The sequence below is a fragment of the Coloeus monedula genome (assembly GCF_965178545.1).
Source record: "Coloeus monedula genome assembly, chromosome: 1".
NCBI classification, from domain to species: Eukaryota; Metazoa; Chordata; class Aves; order Passeriformes; family Corvidae; genus Coloeus; species Coloeus monedula.
The window spans coordinates 15,380,873-15,401,871 of NC_138781.1; the positions used below are offsets into that span (position 1 = coordinate 15,380,873).

At 41.8% G+C, this 20,999-nt stretch overlaps 1 protein-coding gene across 1 annotated transcript; it reads right to left on the reverse strand.

The window, feature by feature from the left end:
- Nucleotides 1–447: 447 nt before the first annotated feature.
- On the reverse strand, nt 448–14,446 carry MTPAP (mitochondrial poly(A) polymerase; the record flags this gene model as incomplete). The annotated part of the gene is made up of 9 exons (XM_082282758.1): nt 448–1,626; nt 3,293–3,366; nt 3,466–3,558; nt 4,764–4,990; nt 7,175–7,386; nt 11,132–11,356; nt 11,680–11,913; nt 12,361–12,533; nt 14,305–14,446. The coding sequence occupies 9 exons, from the start codon at nt 14,444–14,446 to the stop codon at nt 1,288–1,290; spliced, it is 1,719 nt and encodes a 572-aa protein (XP_082138884.1). The 3' UTR covers nt 448–1,287.
- Between the last annotated feature and the right edge of the window lie 6,553 nt (nt 14,447–20,999).

Below are 20,999 nucleotides of genomic sequence, written 5' to 3' on the forward strand. Positions count from 1 at the left end.
ACAGTAAAGTAACCACAAAGATTGATGTTGCATTTATATGATTATCTCTGAATAGAGTAATTTCATTTACAGAATTTCTGTGAATAAAGAAAACACTCTGTGGAGCTGCTAACAGTGCTACCATTTAGTCTTGATGCATGAGTGGCTCTCAAACTGGACAAGTGAAATACTCACAAATGTAGAGTTCGATATTTGCCTGCCATTTCCAATTTCCTTCCTTCCCTCCCCTCTCCCCCTTCCTCTGAAAAGACTTTTTTTGTGGCAGATGGAAAGAGCACTCAGTGTTTTAAGTCACTGAAAAGCATTGACTCTGCTGGCCCAACTGATCTGGAAGGGGACAGTCACTGTTCTGCTGAATATCTGAAAACCAAGGCAAGACTGGGAACACGACTCCAGCATGATACGTGATTCTCTGGATCTCTGCATTGGACAGATCCCTCTGCAGGAATGCTTTGATGTCACGTAGTAGGCAGCAGCTTTGGGGAGAGTGATGAAGCAAGAAGGGCATAAAAGAACCCCTGCCTGAACCTGAAATACAGGTTTAAAGTGAAGTTGAAGGCAAAATAAGAAACAAGTGTGGGTGGGGATCAGTCCTGGGTAGAGAAAACAAAGGAGAGTTGACTAAAGACATTTGAAATCAGGTGGTAGACACAAGAGCAAACCCACTTTTCCAACACAAAACAGTGGCACTATCCTTGGAGAGCTGTGGTGGTGCAATGCTTTAAGAAACTGCACACCTTACTATCCAATTCCATTCTCTTTATTTTGTCTTGGCACTATCTACACGAATGGAAAACAATTGCAAAAAATAGATACATGCACTTCGGTTTTACTGGCTGCCAAAACATGGCCGGATTGGAAACAATGGTTCCAACACATTTATCTTCTTTCAGACTGTGGTTTCATGGAAGGGTGGTTGTTTCTTCAGCTTTTCATTAGCATATCATTTGTATGCTAGCCAAGAGAATTCCCAAAGGCTTTTTCTCATACTGCTCCTGTCAGCCTTTTTTACAGAAGAGTGCCCAACTGAAGGCTACTTCCAAAATGCATCTGTAAAACTTATTTGAATACTCTTCATTCATAAAACAGATGGAAAAGTGAGGAGTAAGGAGGAGAAAAATGTACAGAAAGAAAGCAGACCTGTACAAAAACCATCACTATGAAAAACAGAGATTGCTTGATTCTCCATTCCCCATAATAGAAACATTAAAAGCAATGTTCTTTGGACTGTGTGTTACATTCAATTCCTAAAACAGAATATTAGCTACTGCGTTTCTGTGCTTAAAGTCATTTTCCCACTGCTTTTTGTTGACTGTTTGCATTATTTAACTTTAAAGAGTCCAAGAGGCTTTTGATTGTTTCACTTCCTATTCCTTTCATCCTATTCTTCATCCTGCTGGAATTACTTTTTCCAAATGGTATCAGTAGTGCTGCCAGTCCCCAAGGTTCTTTATTGATCATTTGCTGAGTTTTATCTTCCTTCTGTAAAATCCAGGCACTTTCTCTGGCCATAGCTATAAATTTCTCCAGCTGTGGCTGATTAACATTCTTGCTGATATTAAGGTCTTGTTCAAAGGGATTCCAGATATAAAGAGGAGAGGACTCGGGCTTATTTACTTCCTTTCCCTGCAGAGAGTATAAAGAAAAAGCCGAAGTTGCATATGTGCATTATAGGCAGAGCAAATAACAAATCACTTGAGTTATTACATTAGCATTAAAAGTGTTTTGACCTACTAGAGAGCATTTTGCAAAACACCCAGTCATTATTAATCAAGTTAATTTTCCTGTCAACCTGACTGTATGATTCGTGTTCTCTGAATCCTCTCAGTGGTGGTTTTCTTTGCCACATTCAACTTAGATTTCCTTCAAGGTAAAGAACACACAACTACAGTTTAACCTTTTTGGCCATTCTCCCATTTGCTTTCCAACAAACCTCAGACCTCACTCACTGCAACCTCCTACTCCTAATCTCCACTTGTGTATGCCGCATCAGTGTGTCATATCAACCTGCACAGTCCAGTTTGATAAAATATTGCAAGCCCTTAAACTGTTCAAACTATTCCTCCCACAGTGCTCAGAGAGCTCACAGTGCTGGTGTAACTGAAAAAGATTGCTGCCTTGGCTGAAATTCCTCCCAGTTTGGTCTGTCTTTTAAGCACAGAGCTATTCAGGTCATAGTCCACTGTTAGGCACCTGGTATAGTACAACACAAATAGCTGACAACTGTGTAGTTTGCTATTTAAATGCACTTCCATCTCAGTGCTGATCAGTGTTTCTTAGCTGACCTGTTCTCTATAGCAGAACCTCTTCAGGCCTTTCCATCACAAGCTCTAGCAGGAATCCACCAGCGATTGCTGGTCCAGGAAGTGTCTATGTACACGTTACATACTCCTGCCCCAGGGCCAAGAGGACTGTCAGAAAAACAGCAGCAGCACAGATACCTCCCCTGACTAGCTCAGGCTCCAAATGTGTTTTTGCTTGCCTTTTTGAGGTTTAATAGCAAACAGAAGTTCTCCACCTAAATAAATCAGTTTCTAGGATCAACCTACAAAAAGAGCTCTTATGCCAGCGATCCATAATGCCCAAAGAGCAAACAGAACACAACTGAGTGCCCACACAGCAACAGGGCACTGAAATCCCTATTCTGGAAGCAGTCCAGCAGGAACAGGTGTGAGTTATGGTAGTTACATTTTCATGTATTTCTATTGTACTGGCATGCACACACAGATCAACAGGATGACTTAAACATATAAAGCAAAGCAAAGTGATAGCACAGCATTATCTTGCTATGGCATACTTACTGAGCTGCAGTACAGTTACTGTAGGCTGATACAACCTGCAGTAGGAAACCGCAGTGCCAAAAGCATACCCAGAACTCAGCTGTAACTTTTAATGTAGGCTCCAGTTGGGTCTGGACTCCCAACTTTAAATGCAAAGCCTGTCAGCACACAGGGTTTGTCGCAGACTTTTGCTATGACAGACATCATAACATTTTAAGAGCTTTCATCACACAGAAGCAAAATAGCTTTGATTTTTTAAAACTGCCACTTTTATTACAGGGCTTTCCAGTAAAATTACACTGGCTTTGCATCACTTTCTGCTTTCCACCATATCCAAGTAATGACACTGTAAATGTTCTTAATGGTATTGTAAGTTATTGGGCTCTGAGAGGAAAACACTCCTTCACAGAAAGGACTCAGTGTGACAGAAATTGGTGCTTAGCATATGTAGTTTGTCAAATGGCAGACAGAGAGATTCAACTGATAATGATGAGCAATTAAAATCCATTTACCTTTCGAAGATTTATGGAATTCTTCCTGAAATCAAAGTTTCCAAAATATTCAAAAAACTCACCCAACAATACATCTAAGGGAAAGAAAAACAAAAGCCATCAGTAACATTAAGGAAAAGTTTATTTTCAGTACCCTCATAAAAAAAAAGAAAACTCATGAAAGATCTACCTACCAAGCGTCTCTGTATTTTTTGTAGGTTTAATCTTCCTTAAATCACTAACAAATGAGCAATCATATCCTCCAATTATATGCTTGTCTTTTTCATCTGAAAGAAAAATTGTGGGCATATTTTGAAGTAATAAACAGTAAAATGCCATTGTACTTAATAAAATTCAGATAACAAACTGAATCAATGCTACCCATATTACATAAATCAAATGTAAGTGAACTTTCAGGTTAAGATTCAATTTAAGTGGTAAAAGATTTAAAAGAAAAAAGTCTATAGATGGACAAAGGAAAAGCATCATGACCAAATGGCACATTTTCAAAATCCTACAGGAATAGGATAAATGGTCATAATCCTACAGGAATATGAGTAAGATCTTTGTATCTCTGAAAATACTTCTAATAAGTAACAAACAGGGTACCTCTGTATAGAGGGCTGTATTATACACTAAACAGCACAACTCTTCTACATGAAGGTTTCCAAAAAATGAGACTCAGAGTGTTCACTGTCTTTTTCTGAAAAACTTCAGATGATTAGGAATACTCTTGTAAAATATCAGAACGTGTTTTTTGTATAAAAATTTCTACAGGATTCTAATGGAAATGTTGAAAATTATTTTAAAGCAACGGAACACAGGCCTCTTTCTCCACTGAAAGCACTCAAAGCTTCCAAGGAAGCATGTCAATAAGCAGAAGACATGAGTGAAGAATCAAGAACTTGAGATGTCATTCTCTATGCTTTCATACGATTCTCTGAAGATAACACACCCAGAATGCTGTGTATGAAACTGCCAGAACAGCTTGTTTGTGAAGATATAAGAATTATTTGCAAATGGCCTGAACAGTCTCAAGGATATTATAAACTGGGAGAAGAAAATACAGCCTTTCTTTTAAGCATTTGGTATCTATAAAACAATACACATCCTATCAGTCTGCACAAAATCCTTAACTCCAGAAACGTTCAAGACCCTGCAGGTCTTCTAAAAAACAAACAAACAAAAAAATTCAGCACAGGAGCATTGAACAAGTCAATTACTTTTAATTATCTAAGGCACAGAATAAGTCTAACCCCTTTAAATTGAATTAGTATTGTATTGAAAAGGGATTTATTTTGCCTTTAAAGATGCATTATTTTCACTAAAAAATACATCTAAAACTTGTGTATTCCCTCGAACTTAACGCACACATAATAATCATTAGTATTTGAGAGCATAAAGAAATTGCTTGCATTTATTTACCACTTTAGAGAAAACAAATGTGCAATAAACAATAAACTGCAATAAACACAGAAACGGCTGTGCTTACCTGCCAGTTCTTTAAGTTGGTCTAGTGTTGGAATGATAGGTGGAGATCTCTTTTGCAGAAAAAACATGACCATCATGGTCAGGGAGAAGTTTGTAATCCAGGTACCAGGAGCACTGTTTGTAAGTCCATGAACACGGGCCCAACATCGTACAGTGAACACTAATGCTCGTACACGGGAATCAAGACAGCCATAGATATACAAGAGTTCTGAACTTCTTATTGCAATGCTGAAGAAGAAATGAGAAGACATGTAAATGATGAGAGAATTATGAAGTATCAGATGCAGTGTTCATTGCTTATTATAAGAGAAGAGGACCTCCATAAAAAAAAAAAAATTAACTTTGACACATTTTAAAAAATAGAAGAGAATCATAGAATAGTAGAATGGTTTGTGTTGGAATGCTTGGAGTTGTCCAGGATTAAATACCTGGTAGTTTTCCATAGCAAGAAAGATACAGTTCTGGGTAAATAATAATACTGCATTTGCACTATTTCCTGTTTCCTTGTTCCACATCACAGTGGGAGGAAAAAAAACTCAAAATAAAAAAACACCATCAAGTACTGTGGAGTCAAACTATGCAGAACCGAGGCAAAAAAACATAATTTAGCCACAATTGCCTTTGAGGTACATTAGATAATATCTCTATCCTAGTATAAAACAAAATATAGATAGAACTTCTTTGACAGCTTTTATATAAAAAGTAATAAAATGCTGCACTGAAAAATAACCTAAGTGCAGAGACACAATGAAATCTGCAAAACAAGTCAGTTTGGTAATTTTCAAATGATTACTGCTTAGTCAAGCCAAAAAAACAACTAATCTCGAAGGATAAAGGTTTTCAGATGGATCAGTTTTTGATCTCCTTCATCACACTGTTATACAACCATTCATATATTGTACAAATGGGAGGACAAGAAAAAGCAGAAAAAAAAAATGAAAATACAGTATGAGAGTAAAACTTTGGTTCAATTTTAGCCTGAAGTGCTAAAAATTGTTCTAAAAATTCAGCATAGCCTTTTGGAGACATTTACTAGGTCAAAATTTTGTAACATCTGGGCTTCTAAAATATCAGCTGTGAGGTGCTTTATGGTGTCCAGAGAGGTTTGTTTCTAGTAAAAATGATAACAAGACAAGAAATGCAGTCCCTACCAGCCAAACCATCAGCAGTGAATTACAAGGAACATTGTACAGAACTACATGCTGACTTTCACTGTGGCTGCATATAGAGAAGTAATTTCATTGCAAGAAACTTGTTCAATACTGCCTTAACAACTCCTGCATATTCTGAAACAGAACTTTGGGTAATTCAGAAAACGTAGTATATCCCATCTGATCGTATCTAATGTAGACAAATCACAAAACTGCACTGAAACTGGTATCACAGAATACAAAATATTCTGAATTGGAAGGGGCCCACAAGGATCATGAAAGTCCAATTCCTGCCAGGGCAGCCCCAAGAGTCACACCCTGTGCCTGAGAGCATCATCCAAAAGCTTCTTGAACTCTGTCAGGCTGGTGCTGTGATTGCTTCCCTGGAGAGCTTGTTACAGGGCTCGACCACCCTGTGGGTGATGAACCTTTTCCTAATATCCAACCTAAACCTCCCATGACACAACTTCAGCCCATTCCCTTGGCTCCTGTCACTGGTATCCTGAAGAATAATCACACATATGTTTATATTCCCAAACAACAATGAAAAGGGTGAGTAACTCATTTTCGGCTGCATACACTTATGCCAGGGTTGTTTACCGGAGTGAGGGGGGTATTTCTAACTAAAACACGCGATAGCACCAGCACAAGGGACAGCACAGCCGCTTCCGTGCTCGGCGGTCACCGAGGAGCCCTGAGGGGCAATTCTGGGCAGCCGGCGCCCCCTAGCGGCCACTGCTGCGAGCGGCCCCGCATGGCGGGAGCACCGCAGGCTCCCGCCCCTTCCCGACGCCGGGAATTCACTGGGCATCCAAGGGATCTTCCCAGCAAACAGGTGTATGCCGGCCCTTAAGAAAAAGGAAAGGACACCAAAATAACTAGAAGCCAAAGCACTAAAAATTAACATTCTGGAACTGCTTAATCTGAAAAGCAATCAAGAAAGGCTGTGCATATGCCAAAGGGAAGTAATGACTAATGAACACTGCCTGCCCTCTTTCCAGTTATATAATCCAACCTTATTCCATAGACTGGTTTTTGAGTCTTCAGCTTCAGCTAGCAACTATTTCTGATGCTGAAGAAAGATAACTTAAGGACATCAAACTCTAAGCCCTAGAAGTCAAAAAAATAGCCTTTTTACTTTCAGAGCCAACATTCACATTTGTTAAGAACATGGAAAGGAAAAGACTAAACGGTATTACCGGTTTTCAGAACATTTTAAGTAGATAGAATTCTCTGCAAACTTTTTAAAACCAGGTCTCACCTGTTACTCACTGACAGATCACACTGGAATCCTGTCGGCTGATGGGAAAATTTCACCAGAGGGCAGCGGGCATTGAGTATCTTCTGTACATTCACACACCCAGGACCAAAATTATCAAGGCAGTCACCAATGACAGAAAGAATCCTCTGAGTTGCTAATCTTTCTGATGGTAATCTTTTCATCTGATACTCCATTTCAAAGGGACCTTTTTTCTAACACAGAATTTCAAAAGCAAGCTGTTAGCTCTCAAGCAAAAGAGACATCTAAAAATACTTCTGAAATACCACAGCAACTTGCAAAGGAGTTTGTACAACTAGAACCGAAAGACAAGAATTATTCAAAGCAGTCCACCGAACTTAAAATTCGTAAAAACATATTGCTCTCTCTTTCAGATTCTTTTTTGGTGATTCAATTTTTCCAGGTTAACAGTGATCAACTTACTATAAAAGCTACATGTTCAAACAGAAGTACAATAGTACTACATATCACTACTGGCTAAAAAAGTAATTCTGGAATTACCAGGAGAGCATAAATGCTCTGACTGCAAAAGAGGAGCATACAATTACAGAGGGACAATACAAACAAACTACCACTAATTTCAAACTATTAGTAATTCCATTTCAAATCCTCAAAAAACAATGCATTATTAGTAAATCAAGTACCAGTGTAAAGAAAAATGTCTTTTTCATTTAAAAAAGTAAAAAAAAATTAGCATGCAAATTACTTAATCCTTCAAAATTAAGATTTTCTGTAAGACTTTAAAATAATCAATTCATGTCATATATAGTTTCCCTGAAAGACAAAAACATTGTGAAGATATATTCTAACATCACAAATCAACTTCTCTGTAGGTCTTCCTATTTTGATTTGTTATATTTGTAGTTTTTACCTCAGTAACATACCTGTGAAATCTCTGTTTTCTTTATAGTCTGTGTTTTTAAGACATCAGCTAATTTTGCTTGCTAATCCAATACTTGACACTGACTTATCCTCCCCCTTGGAACATGTCATGTGTGAATGCATACTACATAAACAAAATCACAGTGACCTAACTAGTAACTGAGACACAGAGTACATTACTTTTGTTGTCCACAAATTAGTGATCTCATGGACAGGTGAAACAATTCCAAACTTATGGACCTTGCAACATTTCCCATAAAGTCACTTCAGGTGCTGAACTTCTGAGTCTCCCTGGCAATCACCGAGGTGACTGTTCCTGCTGCCCTCCTGCCAATGGCTCTCCAGTCAGCACCACGTGGTGGAACATGCCAGGACAGCGGTCCCTAATCCCATCTGGCTGTGTAGCTGCATGCTGCAATAGGGCTGGCTCTAAGTGAAAGGAGCCTGTGACTATCAACATCGAGGTAGTTAACAGGAAAGATAAAGATGGGGACTCAGCTGACCTGTGGTGGGCTGGTGTTGATATTTATATTTGTGACAAAAACCACAATGAGCCTTTCCAGACAGTACCTAACTATCTTTCAAAAAGTGAATGAAGACTTTTTTATAGTGATAAAGTAGATATTCTTAGTAATTAATAGAACCTTCATATACAGCTTTGGTCCTATCTAGGGGGTATGAAGTACTGATACACTTGCCCAAACCCTGTGGTTCTTCTGTTCTTGCCATGTCACCCAAAACAGCAAGTACAGGTAAACTATTACTTTTGGGTAAACTGATACTGTAACCAAGAAGCATAACTTCTTGGTTTTAACAAAAACTGCTACTCTAAAAATATCACAGAGCCCTGTTTTGAGTCACTCACTAATCTCCCAAACTGCCATGGGTTAAAAATGCCCTATCTGTGGTCTAGCACTGTACTGACAAACCATTCTTGGTAAAGAATGTTCCCACTTCTGCCTCTTTTTAAAATTTACAATTAGTAATCAGTTTGCCATAAGGCTCAAGAATAGTAATTTCATGTAAATAGGTGCTGAAATGCCTGATCCTCCTCCATTGTTGGCACCTTCTGAAAGGCTACACAAGTGAAGAAATCAGAAGATACCTTCTCCACTGTTGCTAAACCACCTTGTAACTAAGGCTACCTCCCCTTTGTCTCCCTCATAGTAATAAGTCTCTCAACCATCCACAGGTAATCACAGCTGCTAGCAAACACATTCATCATCAAATACTCTACATTTCACAACAGAACTTCTATCTCCACAAAGGATATATATTAAAGAAAACAACTAGTTAACAAACATGATTTGAAAATAGACATTTTATACTTGAAAGGTATTCCTTCAAAATTTAAGAGGAAACTTTACTGTTTAAATGTGAAGTGCTCCTAGATTTTAACACTTCATACACATGATGATCCTTCTCTTCAGCTGACATATCTGCTTTCATTGTGTTTTATCACCGCAGTAATACTAAAAACTATATATTTGAAGGATTATTTCTTTAAAATAACTTACATGGCAATATACAAATCGTATAGAAAAGCTGAGAGAATTTTCCATCTTCAAAAGCTTGCCCATTGTCTTTTAAGGAAAACAGAGCTCATTTTTCCCAAACTGTCTGTCACCACACAAATAATAGGAGAAGTTTTCACAACATGAGAATCACTTACTTGATTATTCATTCAGAATCTGTGAAGAATCCCAACTTCTCCACTGGGCGTTTCTGACCCAATTCACCCTTTTTCTTATCCTGATTCTCATTATCTCTCTCTCCTACTTCATTCTCCAATCTTATAGGATACTTACACCATTCACAGTCAAAAACCAGCAGCAAGACCTAAGATCCTTCCAAAAATGCCTGGTCTAGTCTTTTCCTATTCTCTATGCCTACATGCACAAGGCCCAAGACAGAACATACTCTAAATAACCATTACAATTTGAAGGTGCTCAAATACTAAGTAACTAAACTAAACATGTGAACTCAGATACATAGTGCAAGTTTCCAAATCACACTATGGGTAAAGATAGGATTCAGATGAAACTTAGTATGTGCACTGAAAAAGGCAACACTGCTGACTGCGTATTGCTTACTGGAGATCTTGCAACCCTGGGCTTCTCAAGGTACTGGTGTAAATTCTGTGCTTTGGTCAACAAATTCAAGACTCTATGCATGCTTAGTAATCTCTGCTTGTCTTGATGCTTACTGTTGTATTATCAATGAGGCATTTGAATAACTATGAGGTACCTTATGTAAAGGCTGACAACTGAAAGCATCTGCATTATTGATTTGGCTCAGCTCCTGTTTGCTCCTGGGCCCTGGTCCCCAAAACATCTACAGTTCACATATAAAAGCTCACACTCAAGCTCCTTTCAAGAAGTAAGCCAACTAGTTCCCCTCACAATGAAAATCAGGTGCTGTTAACACAGAAATTTTCTCTGGACTGTGTGGCACCTGTAAGTATTCACCATTAACTATCCCACACCCTGAGCTTTCACACCTCCACACACTCAATGTGTGTGTATACATACAGATACACCCCAGTACATAATCCAGTAACTTTCCCGGAGCATAAAGTCATCTCTTCAAGGTAAGGAAAAGAACCTGACAACCCTCCCAAAACGCAGATGTGCACACATGCACAAACTTACTTTGCTTTAGGACATGGAGGAGCCTAAAAAACAAAGTCAAGCTTCAACAGAGCATGGCTGAAGCACAGAAGCTACAGAGAAGAAAACACAACAGTAGAATTGGAAGGTCTGACTCTGCTGAAACAATTGTGGAGGATGAGGGTTTTCTTCATAGTGAAATTCACCCTAATAGTACAAAATTTACTTAAACACCAAATCATTTTCTTCCTATTGTAAAAAAGATCTCTTCCGTGTCACATTTAGCTTTTGAAAGTCTTCAAATCCAAACATTCAAATAAATTTGTTCACACACTATAGTATGAACCCATGTAAAATCTAAATAAAATCAAACTCATTGTGTGAAACAGCAAATGAACTGCTCTGTTGAAGAAATCCAACAAACTGAAGATGCACAGCACAATCTTACCATTTTTGTAGCATGCTTTCCTGTATCATGGAAGTCCAAAAACATGTCCACATCAGATCCCAGTTTGCCAAATGTGTTGACTGAAGAGCCAAATGGCTTTACTCTGCTGTCTGGGAAATATGCACGTGCAAAATCCCGAACCAAAGAACAGGCCAGAAATCGGAGCTTGATGTTTTCTTCTGTAAGCTGATACTCATTCAGTAGAACGTACATCTGACTGCTTATCTAGTTCAGAAAATAAGCACTGTAAAAATACAATGACCCATGTTCTATCTATTAACATATATTTTCATCTATTTAATATCAATGCAATTAGGTTATTTTATAAATTTCAAAAAGTTTCTTTCATACAGAGAAATTATTTTCACAATTAAAATTAATAATTTCATTTATATATTTCAATATAGGAGAACCATTCCCACAAAATTCTAATACATTACTTTTTAATATAATAATAAATTCCTTTATAAGTTTCACATGACCCCTTGCAAATCTGAAATGAACATGGTTCATTTTTAATTAAGATACATCTACAAACCTCTACTTACACTGTCTGCAAGACAAAGCTTTTGAATAAGGTCTTTCACTGGAATGTGACACTGAGGAGAGAGGTGAAGTGGTGTCTCTTCCATGCGTTGACTCACTGGGTTTTTCAATGTGAAAGTAAAAAGTCTTGATTTAAATGGGACAACATGATGCTCTGAAACATCTGGGATTCCAACAGCATCCTGTAACGAGGCTATACTGCTCTTTTCTGAAAACTCTATTAAAGCACTGATGCCCTAAGACATTAAGAATGGAAATACAGGGTTAGATAAATGCATGTAACGCATATAGGTTAAAAGTATTTAAGATGTACTATTCTTAGCAGTAAGCACTAAACGTAGAAGTTCTGAAATATATTAATCTTCACAATTTAAATACTCAAGAAACACATAAAAAAGGAGCTATCTGTTAGAAAAACGAATGGTGCTATGTAAAATTTCAAAGATTTAGTGCAAAACAGGTTGCTGGCTATTCCTCAGAGGTGTTGCTTAGCTGATTTACAAATAAAAATCAACTGCTCAACAACTTGTGAACATTACCACAGATAAAAACTGATCCAATACACTAATTGTATAGAATTGTATATATTTGCTTAACTTATGCATGAAGCCTTAACCAAATTTTCATTCTAGTATTTCTTTTTATCTAAGTCTAGATTTTAGTTTACATTGTTAATTACTTACACGATTTTCAAAAAAGAAATGACTCTTAACATTTCCATGACTGGATAAGTACTGCAATAATTTTTTTTCATTAAGTTTTGATGGGCACTTAATTAAAACAGTCCGTTCAGCTTGATCCAGCCGTTCTGTTTGCACTTCAGCAAATGTCTTCTTTCTGGTACTGACTTCAGCATCTGTGAGAAGAAACAAGCATCAAAGCTTTTCTACATAAACAGAAAGATATATAGCTGGTTTTAGTACACTTCCTCTGGATCTTTGTCCCAACTGAACAAAGGTTTGTCCTGGCTCTCCAAGATCATGACAGCAAAAATGAAAAGAATGAAAAACAAATGAAAGACAATGAAAATTGAATGAAAGAAAGAAATATAAGTGTACTTCTCTCATAAATGCATACATTTGTAATAACAAGGAGTAGGAAAGGTAGGAAGAAAACAATACTGACTTCCCTTGATGCACAGGAAGCTTCATAACACAAGGAATCTTTGTTCTTTAATTTGCTGTTCACCATCAAAGAACAGCACACAAGAGTCTGGAAATGCCAGCTAGGCTGTGAGGCAGATCTAGACCTTTGGCAAGCTTCACTGAAATGATAATCTCTCTTCACCACCACAAAACCAGCACTTCAGAACAATTCAACACTTGCTATTTTTACAACTCAGCACTTTCCTTTACAGTAAACTCCTACTCAAAATTTTCACTTAATAATACACTTTCATCTACTCCAGTACAATAAACCCACAGACCAGTCATATCTCATCACACTACTGGCAATCTGTATTCCTGCTGACAGCCTCCAGAATTCACATGGAATCAAGACATGGTGAAGATCCAGAAACATGAAACTTTTTTTCTTCACTGCATACAAGCAAATGGGCCATCTCCCAAATCTGAAATCATGATCACTGCCCTGCATACCTTTCAAACTAATCCACTGACCACATCACATCAGCAGAGCCTGAAGCTGTTAACTGTTAATACCTCCCTTTTGTCATTCGAATTGGGAAGCTGGGGAGCACTTCCCAGCAGCTACTATCTGCCACAGGAAGATTCAATAGAGAGGTCTTTATTCTATGTTTCTGTGGTTTTGGTTTTGAAGAACGCATGGCATATTGTGGCCTCAAAAAACCCTGTAAGTATCATTACATAATTGTTAGTATTACTTGATAGTAGTTGTTTTTTAAAACTCCTTTATTTTACAAGTTAACTGAGGTGTCACAGAGGCTTGTAAATAATAAGCACAGTATCTCTTTCAACAGCTCAGTTTTATACAGCATTTTTCATCAGAAAAACTAAGGAAACACTTTATGAAGATGATAAAGATAACAGTTTCCATAGCAACAGAGAAGGATGAAGTAACCAAGATGCAGAAAAGACAAGTCCCATGGATGGGTGATATGAGCAGGAAGTATCTGCTTTGGGCCAGAACGGCTGTAATTTTTGCCTGATTTACTACCTGTACATGCTTAGTCACTACAGACATGATGTGATCTGACAACTTCTGGCTCTGCTGTCCTCTGCACAGTCTGAGCATGGCACTGATGCACAGCAGCAATGGACACCCCTCACTACTTCTCGGTTTGTAGTAAAGACACAGCGGCAGTCTCACGTTTCCTGTGCCTTTTTGAGGGCGTCTCTCGGGACAAGCCCCGTCACTTGATTTACCTCTAGCTGGTACCTACATTTAACAAACCGAGTCCCGCGCACTGACAGCGGACTCTGACCTCCTGGGCTGCAGCCCGGGAAGGCACAAGCCGAGCCCACTGCCCGGCCGAGCTGCCCGGGCCCTGCGGGGCTCCTCACGCCCAGGACGCGAGCATTGCCCCGGCGCCTCCAGTGGGGCCGAGCGGGACAGGCGGCCGCTCCCTCCCCACGTCGCCGGCACAGCCCACTGTGCGGCACCGAGGCTCGCGGTGAATGCAGCGCGGCCCGGCGACCCGTCCCTACCTTCCCCCGGCTCCTCGGTAGCCGGCTGCGCGGCGGCGGCGCCGGAGCGGCCGAGCCGGGCGTGCCCGCGGGCGGCGGGGCCGGGGAGGCGCAGGCGGCCCCGCAGCAGCAGCAGCGCCGGCCCTCCCGCGCGGAGCGCCATGGCCGGCAGGGCCGCGCCGTCTGTGCGCAGGCGTCGCGTTCCACGGCGGCCGGCGGGGCTCAGCCGGCTCCGTGTGCTTTGCCTTGGGGCGCCGGCGCGGCGGTGAAGGGCTGGGGATGCCCGGGGCGTCTGAGTGCTCCGGCAGGAGGGAGCAAACCTACCAGCCAGCCCAGGGTGCGGGCAGCTGCCTGCTCCGGGCAGAGGGAACAAACAGCTGTCAGCAGTGTGCCCTGGCTGGCAGGAGGGCCAGCTGTGTCCTGGGGGGCATCAGGCACAGCATCGCCCGCCGGGCAAGTGAGGGGATTGTCCCACTCTGCTCTGCACTGGGGCGGCCTCTCCTTGAAGCCTGCGTGCAGTTTTGGGTGCCACAATGTAAGAAGCCTATAAACCTGTTAGAGAACCTCCAAAGGAGAGCAACGAAGACGATGAAGGGCGTTGAGGGGAAGCCAAATGAGGAGTGGCTGAGGTCACTTGGTCTGTTCAGCCTGGAGGAGACAGAGGAGAGACCTCATAGAAGTCAACAGCTTCCTCGTGAGAAGAGGAGGGACAGACCCTGGTATCTTCTCTGCGGTGACCAGTGACAGAACCTGAGGGAACGGCCTGTTGTTGTGCCAGGGCAGGTTTAGGCTGGATATTAAAAAAAGATTCTTCACCCAGAGGGTGGCTGGGCACTGGAACAGGCTCCCCAGGGAAGTGGTCACAGCACCAAGCCTGAGAGTTCAAAAAACTTTTTGACAACCCTTTCAGGCTCACGGTGTGTTTCTTGGGGCTGTCCTGTACAGGGCCAGGAGCTGGACTTCAATGATCCTTGTTGGTTCCTTTCAACTCAGCTTATTCTGTGATTCTGTGAGCTTCCCTGAGGCCTGAGGTGTGAGAGCTGCCTGCCCTGTGTGAGGAAGCACCCAGCAGCCCAGGCCAGGGCTGGCCGTCAACCCTTGCATGAGCCCTGCCAGCCAAGGGCAGGAGGGTGAGGGTGGGGATGGGGGTAAACCTGAAGGGTGGGATGGCCAAGGTGGTGGGGGTGTAATGCAGGTTTTGGCAGACTGACTACTCAGGGAAGTAAAACCTTTGGCCTATATCAGCGATGTTATCCAGCAGGACTAGGGAAGTGTATTTGGGACTGGTGAGGCCACACCTTGAGTGCACTGTCCAGTTCTGGGCCCCTCAATTCAGGAACGTCATTGAGGTGCTGGAGTGAGTCCAGAGAAGGGCAACAGAGCTGAGAAGGGGTCTGGAAAATGAGCCATATGAGGAATGGGTGAGGGAGCTGTGGTTGTTTAGCTTGAAGAAAAGGAGGTTGTAGCCCGGTGGGGGTTGGCCTCTTCTCTCAGGCAACCAGTGACAGGACAAGAGGACATAGTCTTAAAATGGGCCAGGGTAGTTTTAGATTGGACATTAGGAAGAATTTCTTCACAGAAGAGGAGATTGGACATTGGAACGGACTGCCCAGGTGGAGTCACCATCCCTGGAGTTGACATGGTAGTGTTTGGTGATAGGTGGGACTTGATGATCTCAGAGGTCCTTTCCAACATAACTGATTTTGTGATTCTCTTTGTCTGGTCCTGGGCCAAGGCTGTGATGGCAGAGTTACTGCAGTGAAGGCAGCACGTGAGATCAGAAATGAGGTGGTTGGGGCAGAGAGCTGCAGGGCACCCAGCAAGTAGTCATTGGTCTGCAGCATGGTTCCCCAGGCATGTACTGAAGAAAATGTCATTTTCTTTAGTACTTAAAACCAGTCATTTATGTAAAACTTGTGGGCACATCTGTAGTGTATGTTAGGGTACTTGTGTGTTAGTAGGTCTTCAGTGCAGTGCTGTATATACTCTTGGCAGTGTCCCAGTAAGTCAGGGTCTGTAAGTAATTGCTATGACCTAATTATTTTGGTTTTGTATTGTAGGATGATCATTAAGACAGAGAGTAGATTGCTTTTAAAATAGAGCATTTCAGTTTGTATCCTACTTAGGCATGCCATGGAGCAGAAACTTGTGTTTCCTCCATCTCTCCATAGCGAGTTTCCTCTGGAATCCTAAGACTTGTCCTGCCTAAATTCATTGATGTGGAGAGAGGAACTCCTCCTCTTTCCCTCTTTGAAGTTGGTCTAAAAATAGAAAAGGGTTTCATTAAAATTAATTGTGGGTTTGGGAAAACTAATAGCGCAAGCAAGTTCCTGAAAGAGGATACCCAAAGTATCCTAGCGTGAGAGCTGCTGCACATTAAGGATGTGTTACTCAGCCTCTTTAACCGCCCACTTGCAAGGTGCTGCCAATTCTGCCCTCTCCTCGGCCTGGCCTCTCCTATAGCCTAATTTATTCTTCAGTCCTTCCTCTCTTTTTTCTTTCTATAATAATCTTCAGCATTCTTGCCTTTTTTTTTCACAGACTTTTTTTTAGCAAATGCACTGGGTGGTGCAATTGAATAAGGTCAAACTCAACAAAGAATACACCTATTTCCTTATGGAGGCTTGCCAATGTATTTAACATCTGTATAGTCTGGAAAAGAAACCATGTATGAGCAAAGGTTAACCCTGCTAGCAGATTTCCAAATACATAGTTATGATGCTAAGGAAAGGAGAATCCTGTGGTGTCTAAACCCTTGTACATTTCAGAATGTCATTTGTGACATACTTTGGACCATTTTGAATGCCCTAGGAGAGGTAGCAAACATAAAACTTTTAAACAAGGAAGTCAGGGTATCTGGATAACATAAACAGAAAAGGAGTTGTATGAACTACTAATAAACGCTGAAGCCTAAGGTGAATGTTTGTCCTGAAACTTTATAATGATGGTTTTGCCATTGACTTCAGTAAGCAAATAATCTTTACACTGCAGATAATGAATCAAAAATCCATCTTGTGTCTCTTGACACCTTGAGACAGATTCAGTTTATCAGCTCCTAGTGCTGTGGCAGCTGTTTTTACTAAAGGTGCTACTTGTCTCCTTAAAAATGAACTGACTGAAGAGGAGCTATTGGACAGCACAGTTTTGCAAGAATTACTTCCTTATGGATAAAAAATAAAAAGTAGTCCTGCCCAATTTTAGCAATTACCCAACTCACGCTACTGTGTCCCAGAGTATTTTAATACTACTGCCACTAACAAATTCTTCACATTGTTGTCCTAAATTCCACCCGAGTGTCAGCTGAAGTTTGATTCAGATAATGTTTAAACTCATACGACGCTGGTGGACGCCCTCTAGGTGCGCACGGAAACATGAGGTGGTAGCAGACGGGTTCACCGATGCCACCACCGGGGACAAGCCACTGACACCAGGCGATGCCACTGCTGGGACAGGAGGCTTGAAGCCGGCCTGGGACAGGGCAGCGCTTGCTCCTGCCGGGAAAGCGAAATAGAAACCGGAGCCGGGGCCACCCCGATCCCCCGCCCTCGGCCAGGGCGGGCGGTGCTACCTGCGCCCTTCCCCGCCCCCGGGAGTTTCCCGCGGGACCTGGCGGAGCCGCGCCGGCTGCGGGCGGACGGACGGGCGGCGCGGGCTCTCCCGGCGCCCCGCGGGTGAGCGGGGCCGGGGCCGGGGCCGGGGCCGGGGCTGGCAGGGGAGGGGGAGCGCCGGCAGAGCCCTGGCGGGATGGAGCGGAGCGGCACGGTGCTGCGCTGCCGGGCGGAGGCGGCCCGGGTCCCCGTGTGGGGCCGCAGCGCTGTCGCGGGCAGGTCCCCGGCTGCCCTCGGCTCCCCGAGCGGCGTCGGGAGCTGCCGGGGCTGCGGCACCTGCGCTGTCCCCGGGGCTGCAGGGCAGGAGGGGGCTGGGGCTGGGCTCTGCTGCTGCCAGCGCTGGGAGGCTCGCGGATTTTCTTATTCCAGGTGATATGTGAAGTGGTGTGGAAATTGAAATTGTTGATATTTTTTTTCCTTAACAGTAGAAGTTTTTTTCTGAGAGATTGTGTTTTTCAAGGTCTGTCGATAAGGTTTCTTAAAAAGTAAATAGGGACACTTTTTTTTCATTTCTAGTAGGCGGTCACTTGTCAGACCAGAAAATTATTCTCTAAAAACAGTACAAGAGATCTTTATTGTGGTGTATGATTGTGTTGAGCCAGTCCGTGCAGTTTGTGGCTAGCTTTTCTTTTGAGGGGAAGTGTTGGGGTTTTTTGTACGTGTGTTTTGGGGCTTTTAATTGTATTTTTATTGTCGATTGTGTTCCGTTTTTTCCATCGTTGATCCTTGACACGCAAAAAGTCCCAAGGGGCTCAGACGTCGGGTATCCGGTTACTCTTACTTAATATGATGGATATAAGGATGGTCTCTGGCAGCACGCTTCTTAGGCAAAAGGGGTTGAAAAGCTACGCAGAGAATAGAGAAATAAACCTTTGGCTTGCAAATTACTCATGTGATGATGTTGAAATATTGGCAAAACTAGAGAAGGAGTCTTGTGCTTTAGCAACTGTCTCAAGTGCTTGCATGCAGTTTTATTTTTCCACTGCAAGTAAACCCAGTTTTTTTTACCTGAGAATCTAAGTAAAGCATACTTACTGATGTAATTTCTTGATGAACCTATATAGGATGATTTAGAATACTACATGAGTGCCCACCACTGATACTAGTACAGGATTTTAGGGATAAATAGGAAGAGTGAATTCCACATTGGAAAATGGACTCTTTTTTTTTGCTTGTAGGGGAAATATAATACTAAATTGCCGCATAGTTTAAAAAATCAATTTTTGTAGTCTAGACACTGCTTTTATTGTGTAAACATTTAGTGCTTAGAATTTGCTAGATACAGGGAAAAATAAAATCATAAAATCATTTCGGTTGGAAAAGACCTGTAAAATTATCAAATCCAACCCAGCACTACCAAGCCCACCACTTAACCATGTCCCTAAGTGTCACATCTACATGTATGTCTTTTAAATCCCCCCTGGGATGGCTTCCCTGGGCAGCCTGTTCCCAGTGCTTGGCAACTCTTTCAGTGAAGAAATTTTCCTAATATCCAATGTAAACCTCTCCTGGCACGACTTGAGGCCATTTCCCCTTGTCTGATCACTTGTTATTTGAGATAAGAGACCAACTCTCACCTCACTACCTCTTCCTTTCAGGGAGTTGTAATGGTGAAGGGTTTGCAGCTTTTCTCAAGCACTAAAAGCACAGAACTGAGAATATGCAGGTTATAGTCACTTCTTCGTGTTATTCAGAGCTTTTTGGGTAGTAGTGAAACTGCCAAGAGTATTATTAGTATTGTGCTCTAGTTTGGGAATATTTTGAGGAACAGAGCAGAGCTGACACCTCCAGAAATCTACATTTGGTCTACTCTGTACAGATGCTTTGTGCATGAAAATGCTGTCAGAGAGTAAATCAGTTTAATTGTGGTACGTATTTGTCTTTATCCACAAAAGACCAGAGTATCTAGAGGCTCATGTTTTTTTCTTCAGAAAGTCCCTCAGGACTAGTTTGTAACTTTACCTGACTTTACACATGAGGTCTCTCAGTTCCTTTTATGACAGCACTGTTTCATTTCTTAGGAACCCCACTAATTCAGCACCAAAAAAAAGCAACAAATAGAAGTCCTGCTCTGGGGAAAAATAGAAATCTCATTTATATTAAAAAGTAACCACGTTCAGGCTTTGTTAACAGCCTATAGCTTGGTCATGGAGCAGGAAGTTGGGGTGATAGGGGCTAGAAAACACCCACAGCATCTTTTGCTTTTTGTGACCTCTGAGCACCCAGGATACAAAGCCTGCAGCCTCCCCGATCGAGTAGTGCTAGTGACCACAAAGTTTCCAACCTGGCTGCCCTCATGCTGGGGGTGTGGGTTGACTAGGGCTGGGTGAACTGGTGTAGAGTGCTGGTGAAAGTCACTGTGCCTGTCTTGGGGGAACAGGGGGCACAGTACTGCTCTGCCACCGTCACAGGATTTGGGTCTGAATTTGAAAAGGAACAGGCACTCTGTTTGCCTTTTCTGATGCTGCATCTGCTGTCCTGTCCTGCCTTTTGAATTTTCAGCACATGGTCTGACTTCTTTGCCAACTCAGACACGTCATTTTACTTGGTTTTCTTCACATTAGAACTGACGTAAATACTCTAACCCATGAGAAATATGTGCCACAGAACTTCTACGTCCTTGTGGTGAGGGTAAGAAAGATAGTGATCATAACTAGAAACTACCTGGGTAAACGCATTGCTCTATGGCCTCAGGGAACCGAGTCTGCTGCTTGTCCTTGAGATAAGGTTTTGTTTGCTGCTTTTCTTTTTTCTTTTTAATTTTTTAAGTGTATTTTTGCTTGGTTGTTATTTTTTGCCCAAAAATAGATGGTGTAGTGGATTATGAAAAAGGGAAATGAGAGCTCTCTAAAGAGGGCATGCTCTAGTCAGTTCTGCTAAACGAAAGGAGGTCCTACTCTTTGCTTAAGCAAGCATGAGACAGAGAGAATAAAACTCGGGACCTAACCATGGAAAAACTATTTTTCACTACTACTTGGAAATCTGGATGATACAGTAGCTTGATTCTTTATTGAGTTGTCATCTTTTTCTGCAGAAAAATCCCCTGTTATCTCAGCCTTGTGATTACTAGCTCTTCTTTCCGTGAAGCAAGTGACCTATCTGAGTACA